The 16,125-nt window shown below is 37.6% G+C and overlaps 1 protein-coding gene across 1 annotated transcript; it reads right to left on the minus strand.

The window, feature by feature from the left end:
• Positions 1-13,332: 13,332 nt before the first annotated feature.
• Positions 13,333-14,662, minus strand: LOC110675403 (phospholipid scramblase 3). Its single transcript, XM_021840332.1, has 5 exons — positions 14,436-14,662; positions 14,314-14,370; positions 14,112-14,249; positions 13,523-14,055; positions 13,333-13,461 (listed from the first exon to the last, which is right to left on the minus strand). The coding sequence occupies exons 1-5, from the start codon at positions 14,557-14,559 to the stop codon at positions 13,429-13,431; spliced, it is 885 nt and encodes a 294-aa protein (XP_021696024.1). The 5' UTR covers positions 14,560-14,662; the 3' UTR covers positions 13,333-13,428.
• Between the last annotated feature and the right edge of the window lie 1,463 nt (positions 14,663-16,125).

Genomic DNA, 16,125 nt, shown 5'->3' on the forward strand with positions numbered 1-16,125 from the left:
ATCCAACAATACTGTTGCTTTATTCTGATAAAAATTATTGTTGTTTCAACGCATTTTTGTATTACAACAAATTGAACAAGTTTATTGAGAATAACAAAGTTATTTATTGTTTTGAATAGCTGGTATTTCTCTGCGTGCGGTATTCAGCGCTTCTTTGACTGATGAAAGCTCTACATCCTTGACTGTATTAGTGAGTATATCATCGATAGTTAAGGCAGTCGGTTTTGCCGTGTCCAAGATCGCCAGCAACATGGATTCTCCAATTTGATCGTATGTTGAACATTTGTGGAACTCTGGCAACCTAGACAGAGCATCAGCAATGTTTGCTTTTCCGGATACATGTACGATCGTATAGCGGTAGGACTGCAACCGCAAAGCCCACCGTTCGATGCGGTGACATGGCTTGCTCCTGCTTCCAAATATTACCTTCAGCGGTTCGTGGTCGGTAACCAATTTGAACTCCAATCCTCGCAAGTATGGTTCAAGCCTTTCCGTCGCCCAAACTAACGCCAGCGCCTCCCGTTCATTCTGAGCATAAGCCCTCTCGGCCGTAGAAAGACCTTTGCTGATATAGCAAATCACTCGCTTTTTCCCATCTCTTACCTGGAGCAGAACCGCCCCCAAGCCAACTGGACTGGCGTCGGCTATCAGAATGGTTTCATCGTGTGGGGAGTAGTAACCTAAGTTCCTAGGGTTCGAAACTTCGCGCTTAATGAGTTCAAATGCTTCAGCACAGACAAACAGACGTAACACTTAGAACAAATTTCGATGAAAATCATAGTAACGAGAACATATACGCCCAATGCTAAAATCGGTGTGTTTGGCCGATCAGCCAACAGGTGGCTGTAATGTGTAAACGTCAAACACGAACAAAAACGACGCGAGCGCTGCGGGTGGTAAGTTGGCCACCTACCATTTATTCAAATCGACCGTTAAAAAGGTGGTCGATGGACATCGATGAGAGTGTGACGTCTGTTTGTCTGTGGCTTTAGCATGTCTCGATTCCCATTTAAAATTTAAATCCTTTTTCAAGAGTTCTCTAAGGGGAGCTGTCATGGTTGAGAGATTTGGTATAAACTTACCCAGGTAGTTGATTAAACCTAAGAAACTTCTCAGCTCCTCAACCGTTGCAGGATTTCTGAGTCGACGAATCGCATCGACTTTTTCATCGGAGGGGTTAATACCTTGATTAGTCAGCCGGTGGCCCATGAAAGTCACTTCATCCTTCCGAAATTCGCATTTGGCTCTATTCACAGTGATTCCGCATTCCTTTAGCCTATCCAAGACAGCCGCCAGCGCTGCGTCGTGTTCCTCCATGTCTTGCCCAAACACCAGGATGTCGTCGATGAACGGTTTCACATTTTTGATTCCAGCCAACACTCTCTCGATGACACTCTGGAACACTTCCGAGGCACAATTCATCCCGAAAGTCAGACGTTTGTAGCGATAGTAGCCGTCATGAGCTGCGAAAGTCGTTATTGGTCGAGATTCATCCGCCAATTCAACTTGGTGGAATGCCTTGTTCAGATCGATTTTAGAAAATACTTTACAGTTGTGTAGATGTGGAATAATGTCGTCGAAAGTAGGCAGGGGATGATGTTGTGGTACTATCGCTTTATTGGCATCTCGCATGTCGACGCATAGACGAACTTCATTTCCAGCCTTCGGTCGCACAACCAACCTGGATATCCACGGCGAATCACGTGGTGCTCGTTCAATGATATCCTCTTTAAGTAGCTTTCTCAATTCGTCCTCGACCTTCGGTTGAAGAGGTATTGGAATCCGACATTGAGAATGTTGGACGGGCTTCACATCTGGATTGATTTGAATGGATACAGTGACTCCTCTAACCTTTCCAATTTTCTCATCACACGTAATGGTGCAGATCGACGTATCTATTTTTAGAATGCCGAGGTCCTTCGCTGCTTTCCGTCCCAGAAGATTAATTCCACTCTCCTTAACAACGAAAACTTTGTCGCGTACGCAGGATTTCTTGGTTTCGATTTTAGCCACGAACATTCCTTGGACCGACAGTCGATGATTTCCATACGCCAGCAAGGTTTTCGTGACGTTGTTAGTTTGATGCTCGATTTCAACTTTCTGTTGTTTCAGGAACGACCATGTTTCTTGGCTGATCACATTGACCCCGGCGCCGGAATCAATCATCCAGTCGAGCTTCACTCCTCCTACCTTACATGTAACGCGGTCGTCGTCAGCTGGGTTGATGGCAAATACATAGTTGACGCTTTCTTCATCGCTGCACGATTCTTCGGAACCTTCTTCGCTGTCGTTGTCGTCTTCGTCGGCTACCTGGTTCACTTTGCTTCGGTGGCGAGTTTTACCTTTTCGAGCGGCTTTCTTCTCCTTCAGTTTGGTTTTGCAGCATCTCTTAGGGCGATGACATATTGAAAGAGAAGAGAAGTGAAGTGAAGTGTTGGCGAAAAGAGAAGAGAAGAGGTAAAAATGGTATGGCATACTGGAAGAGGTTTCGAAAGAGTTTCAATGCGCTCCGTGTTTTCATTGATTTTGTGCTTCGGCAACAGCATGCTGCCTGCGACCGGAGAGAGAGCGCGCACGGCTGCTCTATTCGGTTTCTTCTCCTTTCCCATGTCCCATTCGCATCAACAGAGGCCTGTAAAGGCGACTGTGTAGAATGTATCAAGTTTGTTAAAATCATTTCTCATCAAGCAGGAAGACTGCTTCTCGATGGCGTGCGAAGAAATCTACATTCTTTGGATGTGATCCATAACCGTAGTAAACAATCATTTCCTGGTCCATATTATGGATCACTAGTTAGAAGTGCTAATATTTGGTATTTAGAATCAACAATCAAGAAAAATGTTTTCCAATGATGAATTCATACTGAATCGAAGCGAACGAGCATGTTTTATGCTATAACATTTGAATTTTACCACCTGTGGGAGCTTATGAATGCTGACGGCACTTCTTACAGAAAACGACCATATAATGATAGCTATGCGGTACCAACTAAACATTTGTCAAATACACCGTTATTTAGCGGTTGAACATTACAAATGGTAGAAGACAAATAGTATAACATGGGAAAAACATGTTTTACGTAAACGTTTATGTTTTGGGCAAGTTATTCGATGTTGAACGCCAAAGTGATCCGTCACTGTGGGTGATCCGGAACTGCGTGGGCGGAACAACATAAAAATTGGAGAAAAATATAACAGAATAAATAAGAAATCTAGAAACGTTTTTCTCAATTAAGAAACAAAAATTTTGAAAATAAAATTTCTCAATTGTACCTTGGCTCTAAGCATTTTTGGAAATTATCTAAAATTAAAAAAAAACCTCAGAAGCCAATACCGGCATTGGAAGAAGAAAACTTCTATGCAGTTTGAAAGCGCGCACAATTTTAATTAAGGACTTACTAGTCCAATAGAAAATCAAGTTACTCAGGACTTCGAAAATATTCTCAATCAAGAGAACGTTTTCGAAAATTCCTGGGATACTGATTTGGAAGAAATGAGAACTATTATTGAAAAATTCAAAAATATGAAAGCTCCTGGCGATGATGGAATTTTTTACATCCTCATCAAGAAACTTCCCGAAAGTATATTTTTAACAAATGTTTTCAATTAGCATATTTTCCTGACAAATGAAAAAATGCTAGGGTTGTACCAATTTTGAAACCAGACACAAATCCTGCAGAAGCTTCTAGCTATCGTCCAATCAGTTTGCTTTCCTCCATCAGTAAACTTTTTGAAAAAGTCAAGGCTATTCTACTGGTCTTTCATATCTAGATATAGAAAAAGCATTCGACAGTGTTTGGCACTGAAGGCTTGATCGTAAAATTTGAAAAAAAATAATTTTCCAACATACATTGTTAGAATAATTCAAAGTTATCTGTCAAACCGTACATTTAAAGTTAATTATCAGAACTCCAGATCTGAAAGACTTCCTGTAAGAGCGGGTGTTCCCCAAGGCAGCATTTTGGGACCAATATTATACAATATTTTCACATCTGACTTACCAGAGTCAGGGATGTCAAAAATCTTTGTTTGCGGATGACACAGGCCTCTACGCCAAAAAAAGAAGCCTGCGTGTCATCTGTAGTCGATTGCAAAAAAGTTTGGATATTTTTTCTTCATACTTGCAAAAATGGAAGATTTCTCCTTATGCTTCCAAAACTCAACTAATAATATTCCCACGTAAACCAAAAGCTCTTTATTTGAAACCTTCAAGTAGACATGTTGACACTATGAGAGGGGTTCCAATAAATTTGTCAGATGAAGGTAATTATCTAGGGCTCATGCAAGATAAGAATTTAACTTTCAAAAATCACATTGAGGTCATTCAAGTCAAATGTAACAAATATGTAAAATATCTCTATCCCATTATTAATAGAAAATCAAAACTTTGTCTTAAGAACAAGCTTTTGATATGCAAGCAAATTTTCAGACCAACCATGCTGTATGCTGTATCAATATGGACTAGCTGTTGTGATTGTAACCAGGAAATGTGGGCTTCGTAGCCGTGCGGTTAGCGGCGTCAGTCGTTTAGGCGTATTGTGCTATGGAGTGTGGGTTCGATTCCCGCCCCAGTCGGAGAAAACTTTTCGTCAAACGAAAAATTCTTCACTGGTCCACTGGTTGTTCCGTGTGTCCGTTGTCTAATGTTAGTTATGTTCAGTCTGTGCAGCCTATGGCTGAAGACGGTGTAAATTGTCTTTAAAAAAGCTCTTCAGAGAATTCAAAATAAAATTTTGAAAATGATTCTGAAGCTTCCTCCCTTGTATAGTACTAATGTGTTACATAAAATATCCAATGTTGAAATATTGGAACAAATGTCAAATAAAATAATTGATAATTTCAGGCACGATTAATGCGTTTTTTCTCTTATAAGCAGGTGAAATCAACTCACCTGTTAAAAATCTGAACTGCTACAGCAAATGAAATGTAATGTTGTTAATAAAATCTTAAATTTGTTTTACAGAATTAGGATGCTAGTGTTGTCTAATAACACAGAACACACAGAAGAAATGAATGTAATGTTTGAAATGATACAAATAAAGAAATTAAAAAAATGATATCTATCAAGCCTACCGAATATTTTTTCAAAAAAAGTTATAATTTTCGAGAATTTTGAAATTGAATGCCTTTTTCCAATCAAAATTAAATTATTAAACTTCTGCTGTTATGAACGAAAAATTTCTTTAAATTCACTTAACACTTCAGTCGTCGCGCTGTTGTATTTTGTACAACACTTTTGAAAAAAAAACTCGCTTTTCGTCCTCAACAGCAGTGTAGTGGTTTTGAGAGTTCTGTTTGATCTATCGACCTTGACGCTTGCTCCTACGGGGGCGAGCGACGAGGGCAGGATCAAACATGTCACGCGTCGGTCTAGTAAGTGAAAAAGTGGCGTGATCGGTTAGTTCTTTTTGATCCTTTGACCTTGACGCTTGCTGCTGGGCAGTGCGTCAAGAAAGCCAAGTTTATTTTTTTTCCTTTTCGGGTCGCGCGCCTTTTTTTTCTGAGTGCTTTTATATAGCCGAGCAAACGAGTGAGGCTGAGAGTGGATTGTGGCTGCACAGTGAAGGATAAAGGATCAATTGGTGAGCTCGTTTCATGCTACTATTTATAATCAATAAAATATGTATGACTGCACATTTAATCGTTACAATTGTGGGACGTAAATATGAATTTTCAACAAACTATGAATTGTTCGTCACTGTGAGTGTCGACACAAACTCTGATTCATGAATTATTTATGTTTCACATTTTTTTTTATTTTCAGAACACCCCTTTATTTTTGTAATTAAAAAAAAAAAACTTTGAATGGTTCGACACTACAAGTGTAGACTTGCGAAAAGTTCACTTTATTCAACAAACTTTGGATGGTTCGCCACTGTAAGTGTCGGCATAAGCATAAGAATGTTCTATGATGTTCCAACCAATCAAGTCTTTTGTTTCTTTTCAAATAAGTAAAATATAATAATACATGCTTTCGTCCTGACAGCTGTAGCAATGTTACATTTAGGTATTTGTTCAACAAACTTTGAATGGTTCGTCACCTCAAGTGTCGGCATAATTTTCCACTACATAGAAATTGTTCATATCAAATGAAAATATTATATTTACAAATAAGCATGTATATATCACACAAATCATTATTTATCATGGTCTAATCGCTTATCAAAGTGAATCCTGTGACCCAACGATCCTTCCCATTAACAAACATCCCTCCCAGTAACCTTTGTGGAGATGCAGAGGCAAACACGGTCTCCAAATAGCATAGGTTACACACTAACATTCCTTCCCCCAATCCCACCTGACTGCAAGGACGTGGCCGGCGCCGTTATTGACCCTGTATAAATAGAGGCACTGAATTATGTACATTGAAGAAGATAATGGCCTATCCCAGCCAAACTTCTAGTTGATTCTTTGTGCATTTTCACTGACTTCGGTCAATCACGGAATAGCAACCATTGATATGTGTAGTCAGTCTAAGCTAAGCTAAGCTCAACAGCAGTGTAGTGGTTTTGACGGTGGTGAACCGCGCGACGACTGGAAGTTTAAACAATACACTAGTTATAGATATAATATCATGTTTGTATCTATGGAATGAAATAGTATGTTAATTGCATACCTTTTCTACGAGTACTTTAAATGGTTTATGGGAATCTTTTCTAAACTTGAATCATCGATATTATAAACAAGATCACGAATGGTTCCAATTGCAGTTAATTTTTAAGTAAATATTGATTTTCCGAACGGGTAATAATCGATCAAATTTGAGAGCAATTTCCCGTTTTATTGAAGTAAAAGCTATGGTTTTAATGATTGATAACAAATCGACTCTCTTATTTATAAGTCATGGAACATTGTGGTTTTCCTTTTTTTTCTACGGAATGGCCGAGTGATAATTTTGCTTTGGGGAATTTAATGTATAAGATCAGTTCAGTGGTACAAAGCACACATTTTTTTTTTCAAATATAAAAAAGAACTTTTCTTTTGTGTTTGTTAATTTAGTTTACTCCCAACTGTTTTCATCAGTTCGAAATTCACGCGCAATATTAGTGCTGCCAATAATAGTTCAAATTATCTTCAAGCGTTTTCGCGCGTCGAAGCACCACACGAACTGCTTTCACGCTAGACCACACTTTCCATCCCTCTTCGCATCGCTTCAGTATGCCAGGTAAGCGCGATTTTCATACAACATGCATGGAGAGACCTTCAACGCGTACGCTCCTCTTTCACATCCTCGCTTTCTGTCTGTTCTAAGTAATATAGTTTGAGATTTTATCAAACATGCCTTGTCGATTTTTTATATACCGCATTGACAAGTGATCCACAAGGAGCAAGTTTGTTTTACGTAAGCCATAGTGTTGCACAAAATATCTAGATACAGTGAAACCTCCATGAGTCGATATTGGAGGGACCATCGACTCATGGAAATATCGAGTAATGGAACAGCAATTCTTTGGATGATAGTGTTGCACACAATATTTCACAAAATTTTATTGAACTGGTGCTTGATATTGAATCGTAATCAAGAACTCTAGGAAGATTCCCTGTTTTTAGAGGCGTTTTACAAACAGTTACTTAAGGTTTACCCGATCGAATTGCCCGGAACCCATAATGGCGTTGTTTTGGTTTTGTTTCACATTGGGCTGGATAGATTATTTTAGATAGGTGAGGTTGGGACGGAGAATATTGCTTTTACCTTGAATTTCAATTTTCGATGGAAAATCCATCTGATTTTTTTTTCTAATTTAGATGTCAGTATTATCATTCTGTATTTCTGTTTATTTGCTGTCAAATCATCTAACAGTGAACAATCTGCTCTTCAAATCAGCAAAATGGAGTCACATAAAGCCAAGAGTACTCTGAAAATTATACAAGAGTGAATATTCAAACTGATGAAAGTTTAAATCAAAGCCTGAGCTTACATGATCAACTGATCATATTCCTCGACATCTTTTTATCTCGATTTTTGAGGAAAATGTATACAGGAAACAAGACAAATAGAAATAGGGAATATATGATTGACGAATTATAATTATTCATGATTGTAATAAAAATGTTGAAAAATATAGATATTTAAAAGAGAGATTAGTGCTGAACAAGCAAAATATTATTCACCCCTGTTCTTGTTTATATTCAAATGCCATTTCGATCGAAAACAGTTTTTCATTTTCGCCAACAATACCAAGTAGGGATTCTTCCACCACATTTAATGATAAAAGATGTTCTGAAGTAGTTATCAACTGGAGAAAGCAATAAAATAATATAGAAAACAAAAATACTGATTACTGTGATGCATCAAAACCCGGACACCTAAGATGATACACGTATTCAAATGCTTGCATACGATTGGTTAATCGTTATTTTATTATGTATTACTTTGGGATGATAGCTTTTAGGTTAGAACTTGATAATTTTCACCAAATTTACAATGAATTTAATGAAAATTGAGTTAATTCTGCATCATGTCGTGTCCATAAATCCGGACACATGAATCAAAATCTGGACATTCAAAAAATCGCAGTTGTTCTTAAAAAAAAAAATAAAAACCATTAAACATACCTTGATATCACGATACAAAGATTCATGGATTTGTAAAAATAATGTTGTTCCTCTGTTGGATTATACAGAAACATCATAAAACGTAGGTTACTTGTGATATGTGCGTCGTTCCCCCAATAATTACACATAATTTACAAACATTTTCAGTTAATACTATTTAAAATCACAACGGTATAACATTCAACGAGTTTTCCAGGTTTTCGAACAATTATGATGTTGTATTTCTTTTTGAACTTTGAAAAATTGTATGCTGACACACTGTGTCAGGATTCGAAACCACACATATAAGTATCCGGACAGTCTTTTTCTAGCACAGAATTACATGCATTTCATTAATTTCTTCGAAACTATTGACTTTACCGAGAACAAAATATAAACAAATCACTACAGAACATAAATCACATATGATAAGCACGTAACGAACGCGTGATGAATCGCCGAAACGCGATGGCGCATTGAGTAGAATTTCTTTGGTTATCGTTAATTTTGAAAGCAAACGCGTCCTAGCGGAACCGACTTTTGTTTTTGTCTTTGTTAATGATTTACAAGACTAACTTGATGTCGATTCATGTTACAATGGTCAGCAATAATTAACATTAATAGTAGGAATAATATTCTCACACTAGGAAGGATATTTAACATTGAAATTATTGAATTTCACCAGAGTGTCCGGATATTGGTCCTGTCCGGATTTTGATTCATCACGGTAACAGTTTATCAATAAATCAGTTATAATTATGATAAGTTACAAAAGTCAATTCATTTAATTAGAAAATTCCCTATTTGTGGATTTAATTTACTAGCAAATGTTCTGATCCGTGCTCCATTTACGCCAAGAACGAGCGCAGTCATATCATATTCCTCTAGCGTTCACTAGCGTTCTTGCGCGTCGAAGCAGCAAATGATTTCCACAGATCTCTTTGAACCTCTTCACTTCGCCTTCAGTATACCAGGTAAGCGCGTTTTCCATATAGTTTGCATTGAGAGAGCTTTGACTCTTTTCTCTTCTCTCCTTTTATCCCTTCTCTACTCCTGCAATATGTCATCGCCCTTAGAGTGGCCAACAAGATTGCACTTTTCGCACCTTCTTTCACGAGCGGGGCACTCGTCATCGTTGGCATAATGACCACTGTATCCACATCGAAAACATTCTCCTTTTGAACTGGCAATCCGGTTAATCTCTTCACACTTCACCAGGTTCTTCCGATGTTTGGCAATCGTCTCTAGAGACCTTCCAAGTTCCACAGTCTGGGCAAGGGTCATATTCGGCTTCGTTAATATTTTGGCCCTAAGTTCGTCGGAATTCCCTTTTTCAAAAAGCTGTTCCTTGATGTTTTCGTCCAACCAATCGGCATAATCACAAAGATTTCCCTGCTCGCGAGGTCGAAGCACAAATTTCTCAATGGATTCGTCTGGAGCTTGCTCGAGATTCCGAAAAATATGGCGCTCTCGGGGCAAGCATTTGAGCGGGAGGAAATAATCGTCCAGCAGCTTTAGGGACTCTGCATACACATCGGATCCTTCTGGGATGTTTACTTCAGCATCTCCTCTAAGGTTGAAAAATATGTCTTGGACATCGCTTCCAGCGTAGTACAGCAAATACGAACGCTTCCTTTCCGGCCGTGTCACGTTGTTTACGTCCAAAAATTTTTTGAAGCACCGCTTCCACTTTTTCCAGCGATTCGAAACTGTTGACGTATCGCTGGGGTCAAATTTTGGCAAGTTGGAGCTTGCCGGGTTTTCCATTTTCTTCCGACGGATTAAACCGTTTCGCGCACTGTTCCCTTTGAGGGTGTTTGTTTACATAACCGCAAAAGTCCGAATTATCTTTTGATTTCACCGAATCGAATCTATTTTCGTATCCAAACATACACCGAATTTAATCATTTAACGTATCAAAACAGAACCACTAGTAACTGGCCATCCTCGTTCGCCAAATGTTACCTCCATAAAATGATTTCAACAACGAATTTAATCTCGGATCAAAAGACACGTTTACTTTCCTTGACCATTTTTATTCTTCTACTTTCTTTTTCTTCTTTCTTACATTCCCCGTTTCTACTCCCGTGTTGCCAGTATTACATTTGTCAATATAACAGGTACAATCCGTAAAAACGAATGTCGCCTTAAGACATCCTTGATTTTAGACTCATTGTGCCAAACGGCTTTATACCAAATTACTTTACGTCAAATGGCCTACCACTAACTGCAGTAATCGATTTCTCTTCTCGTTGATTTCTTGATCAGTTAAATGTTATCGATTGCCACACTGAAATGAATTTTATTGTAGAAACTTCTGAATCCATGGTAAAATTAAGAACTGCTCCAACGATTTTCAACCGACTACATTAATCTGTTAACACTACCAAAACATAGTCAACATCACTACACAAGAAAATTTCTTCTGTTGATTTACTCAGAGTTGTAGTATTTTTGACTAGAAACATTCGGTAGATTATACAACAAAATTTGTATGCGTGCACCCTTTTATCAGTTGGAAACATACAAAGTATGTAAAAAATATTGCTCTAAAGAATAGCCTATGTATAAAAGAAAGTTTTCTTTTTAATTTTAAATTAACAGTTTTTATAACTATAGTTATGGTTACATCATATTTAGAGAGAAATCTAGAAATAAGGGTAAATTTGTGTTAAACATATAAAAATCTTCAGCGCAAAACGTTATTTCAATAGCGAAGAATTAATATATGAATTTTGAAAGAAGGGTACTGTTTTGACTGTTTTTGTTTAATTAGCTAATATTTGAAAAAAAAAATGATTTCTTCGCAAAGTATAACTGTTAACTGTTGAGTGTGCCGATAAACATGTTTATTTAAACTTGTTTAGTATTGTTTTTTACATAAAAGTCTGGAACTACATTTTGATTCAAATGCCAAACACTGTGTTCATTTTGTGCGAACATCTTGATTCATACTCCGAACAGCACGAATAAGTCGTATTCAGATTAATAATTTCGCAAACAAATTTATCTGAGCTAGTTTTACTGATCTCGAACTAGAGAATCAACACTACTCCCGAACTTAAAAATAATTTGGAAGACGTAAAATTGAATTGCAATCGACTGCCATTTTCAAGTAATTCGATGATATATTTTAGCGAAATATTTCAACCACATCGCCATACAGAAACCGAGTGTTCGGATTATGAGTCTGTACGAAATTTGAGACAAAACTGTAATTTCTGGGTAAATAATAAAACACTATTGGCAATAACTTTCCTAATATGCTTTAGTTTATTCAAGAGCATATGATTGTTCAATAAAATTTCATTTTGGTATCAATTGACTCGAAAATAAGCCTTATCTCGTCAGAGGGATTTAAAAGAAACGTAAAAACGAATGTTTTTACATCCTTGGTTTCAAACTTATTATGCCAAACGACTTTATGCCAAATGATCCAAGTAATCATTGTATCCACTAACCCTTAATGATTCTAGACTCAGTAGCTTGCGTTTAAACTGCTTAAAATCTAAAGTGTGTGTTCTTCAGTTTTATGATATATTTTGTACATGACTTGTTGAATAAAACCAGAATTTGTGAAACATGTCATGATCGAAGTCATATTTTTGGAGAGAAGTGTTTAGTCTGTGGTATAATACTTTCACTCTTCCAAAAAGTCATTTAAATTTACGTCTTTTATGATGCACATAAAAGAAGCGAACCTTTTGACATCTGTTCTTAAAATTACATGAAAATGAAAAACAAAAAAAAAATTACACGTCGAGACGTAAAAGTCATTATGACTGACTTTTACATCACAACGTGTAATTTGATTCTAATCTTGTTGTCATGTTTATTTAAGAATGCATTCATAAATGTGTATGTGCGTACTCGAAAATTTGAAGTTTGAAAATAACTTAGAAACTCTTACCTTGCTACTTTTGACGATTAACTGCACATTCAATTGGCAACACGTAGGAAAAACTAATAATCGTTGCCCACATCACATGTGCACATTTTCGTTGACTCCTACATTGCTCGCAGGACTAAGAATTGAAAAACACTTTGAACGGAACGACAATTTCTTACCACGTAGCAAACTCCGGTAACTAAAACTTGCTCACCGTCTATGGCACCACAATAATAACTTAACGGAATACAACTGTTGCAAACGGTGGCAATCTTGGTGTCCAAGTTTGAGATAATCATCAGCTGACGCAAACCAGATAGAACATATTTTCAGACCCGTAGAGTCTCGCGCTAAATAATTTACTTACTGCCTAATCACCGCACTTGTCTGATAGAAGTGAATTGTTAGTTGCTCTGCTTAATGATATATGCAAATTTTAATGTTTAGGAACACTTTAATTTTCTTCATTTCATAAATTGATTCCGCGCGACGCACAAGAGAAAACGCGACGTGTACTTGATCGGCCATGTTGAAAACAAACTGCTTGATGCCGGCACTACGATCGACCCCGATGTCAAACATCATGTAAATTTATGTCTTTTAACATGCAAATTCAAGTCTCACGTTTATATATTATGGCAGGCAACATGTGACATTAGAAAATTGACGCAAACACTACATGTGTTTGTAAAAAGAGATTGAGGAACGTAATTTCCAATCTAGTGTTATTGGAAATCTTAGTTCGTTTCACAGTTTTGAACTTTAACTCATAAGAAACATAAAATTACGTTGTAAATTTATTTACATCACAAAATTATTCAGTGCTTATAGTTTAAGATCAACTGTGAATTTCAATTTTTTTAAGAGTGTTCTCTATATTTTCTGAACAAAAAAAATAATTTTATTGCAAAAAATAATAACATGCAGTTCAAAATTTTAATATGAAATTGTACTAAGAATATTGATATAGTTTGTAAATAAAACTGAGTCTTCTGTCTGCAGATTTCAGCAACACTTTGATTGAAAGTATAGATATTCCTGTGGAGAAAGAGTCATGATAATCAAAGTATTCAACAACCAAAGTATCGCCCGACCTTACCAACATAAACGTAGCTCCGATGTACAACGCCTTCAGTCGAACATCCAACTCCGGTTTGCTGAAGTAGATGTTATTCGTGTACGACGAACTTGCCACGTTCCATGCTCTGGTAATCGTTCCCTTTTGTGTCCGCAGATCGCGATCCATCACACGGAAATGCGTTTCTTTGGGCATTCGGATGGCATCCACCAGAGGAATCGGTATCCTGAACATAGTGTTCAAATCCCCATTCATGAGAATGATCTCCCTTGAAGTTAGGCCGTAATCCTGCTGGATACACCCGATCAGAGTTCCCGGTGTTGCCCAAATCTCCAGGAATTGATTCTTGCAGAAACAGCAAAAGATTCCACAACCGAGGTTTTTCTTCAGCAGTAGAACTTCCTGATGGCTTCGGTCGACCAGTGACAGCTGAAACGGCCGAAGGGAGCCCCAGAAGCGATCACCTGGGTCAGAACTTTCCGAAACTCCGTACAGGGCTTCGTTGGACGGTCCTCGGACAGTGTAACGGTTTTCTGAGGATACCGCTGTCAAGACTACGACGAAAATTAGGCATTTTAATTATTGTCTGGTTATTAATTACAACGCATACAATCATTCAACTCGTAGGTCTGTTCGATGAAGATTGAAGCCAGTCCATAGAGAAAATCAAGTCCAGACCGTGGATTGAACGGCGTCAGAAATGGGCTGTTTACCGAGCGAATGGGAGTTTCTGGTACTGATAAATGCACTAGAATGTACCGAAAGTCGGTTAATCATCGGAGAATATTAAACTATACGTGGACATAACTTACGACCACTATCGAAATTCTGTGGCTGTGTGGTGATGATTCGGTTTTCTCCTGAGTGGACTGAAAATTATTGAACGATTAGGATATCGTTTCCAATACAAAAATACCTTAGAGTTCAATCTCACCCACGGGGGTCACGCTGGTTTGAGGCGCAACGCGCAATTCGCCATCATATCCGTAGTCCCAGCTGAGATCGAAAGTGGGATTGTCGTGTTCCTGGAGATGTTGATTGGGATTTGCGCTGGACATTTTCCAATAATTTGTCGTCGGGTCATTCGTTGTTTACAACGGAGAGTGGGGATGTGGCAAGTGGTCTTATCACACAGGTACTGAATGGTATTTTCCTTCGGTATCAAGTGCTTGTCGGAACCCGCCGGTAGTTAAATATTTGAAACAGATTTGACGGGGCCGGTGGTATGCTTTCAAATAGCTAAATTGAAAATCATGCATTTCGTACATTACTCAACAGGGCTTAGGTGAATAGTGTTCAGTATTTCAGAACCTATTACAGCAAGTTCTTGGTTGAAAAAATAAATCATTATGCGATTCAGCCAAGAACTAGCTATAATAAATCTCGAATGAAAGTCAAAAGGAGTAATTAGTGATTTATTGATATACACTGAGAACAGCGTTGCGGTTGAAAATACTATATCAGAGGGTTAAATTAAATACACAACGCCACTTGATTTGTGCAGACTAAATTCGCATTTATTTAGAATATTTTGTGCATTCAATTTTACCATGGCACCATTTGTATAGTAAAAATTACTATATCATGGTTAAAAACTTGCAGCAGACCAGAATCGAACCGAGGATCTGGCGATTGCCAAGCGCGAACGCTAGCCGCTCGGCTATCGACGCGGTTGGATTGAGAGGGAACAAAACGCAAATAAAAAGAGTTCATTATAGCTGATGCAGTATTTTTATAAAGTGGAATACAATTATTTAGCTGAACTCAAATGTATTACAAAAATGTATTAGAAAAGCTCATACAGTCTGTTCCACTTAGAATTTTGCCCCTTTTTAGTTATAGTGGCACCTCTAGTTATCATAGTGAGAAACTTATCACAGCATTTTGATCAGGCAGAATTGTCAATCCAGTGTTATAATCGAAAACAACGCTGCCACTGTTGAAAACACATTAACACGTGCTTCTTAAAGTGTCGCGTGCAAATTAGAGCTTCTGAATTTGGAGGATACCAACAAGTAAGTATTTTACTTTTTTTTGATTATAAGCAAAATCAATCGTGCTTTTAAATGACCTATCCAATTGCTTAGATATTCATAGCTTTTTTTTGTTTATAGGTAATGTTCTGGAGTATCTCGTCGCCTTAATGAAGAACGGTAACCAGTGTCCAGTGGTAATGGCATTATCCGAGAATGGTGTAAAAAGACAATTTAGAAAAAGACAATTGAAGTTTTGGATTCATTATGACTTTCTGTTTGAATTTTAAAAATAAATGTATTATTAAACCACATGGGGCAGGACACTAGGTCCAGTATTAAAATATTAATATTTATTAATGATATTAATATCGATATTGAGAAGATTATCAACTATGCATGGAGTTTTGCTGTTTGCCTGTTGCCGGAGTTGCCAAGGCAAATTGATTATTTATATGAAAAAAACAAGTTATGTTTATCATCAGATCGTCTGAGCAAAATATATGAGAAATCCGTCCAATGCAACATAGACCACACTGTTTGATGCCAACATCCATCTGGTAGTCTGGCTAGAAGAAGACTGGCACCTGAACGATGCATCACATTCTGTGAAGCTCCATTGTCATCAATGCCCCACATCTTTCTACGATT

This window comes from Aedes aegypti, chromosome 2, assembly GCF_002204515.2.
Source record: "Aedes aegypti strain LVP_AGWG chromosome 2, AaegL5.0 Primary Assembly, whole genome shotgun sequence".
NCBI classification, from domain to species: domain Eukaryota; kingdom Metazoa; phylum Arthropoda; class Insecta; order Diptera; family Culicidae; genus Aedes; species Aedes aegypti.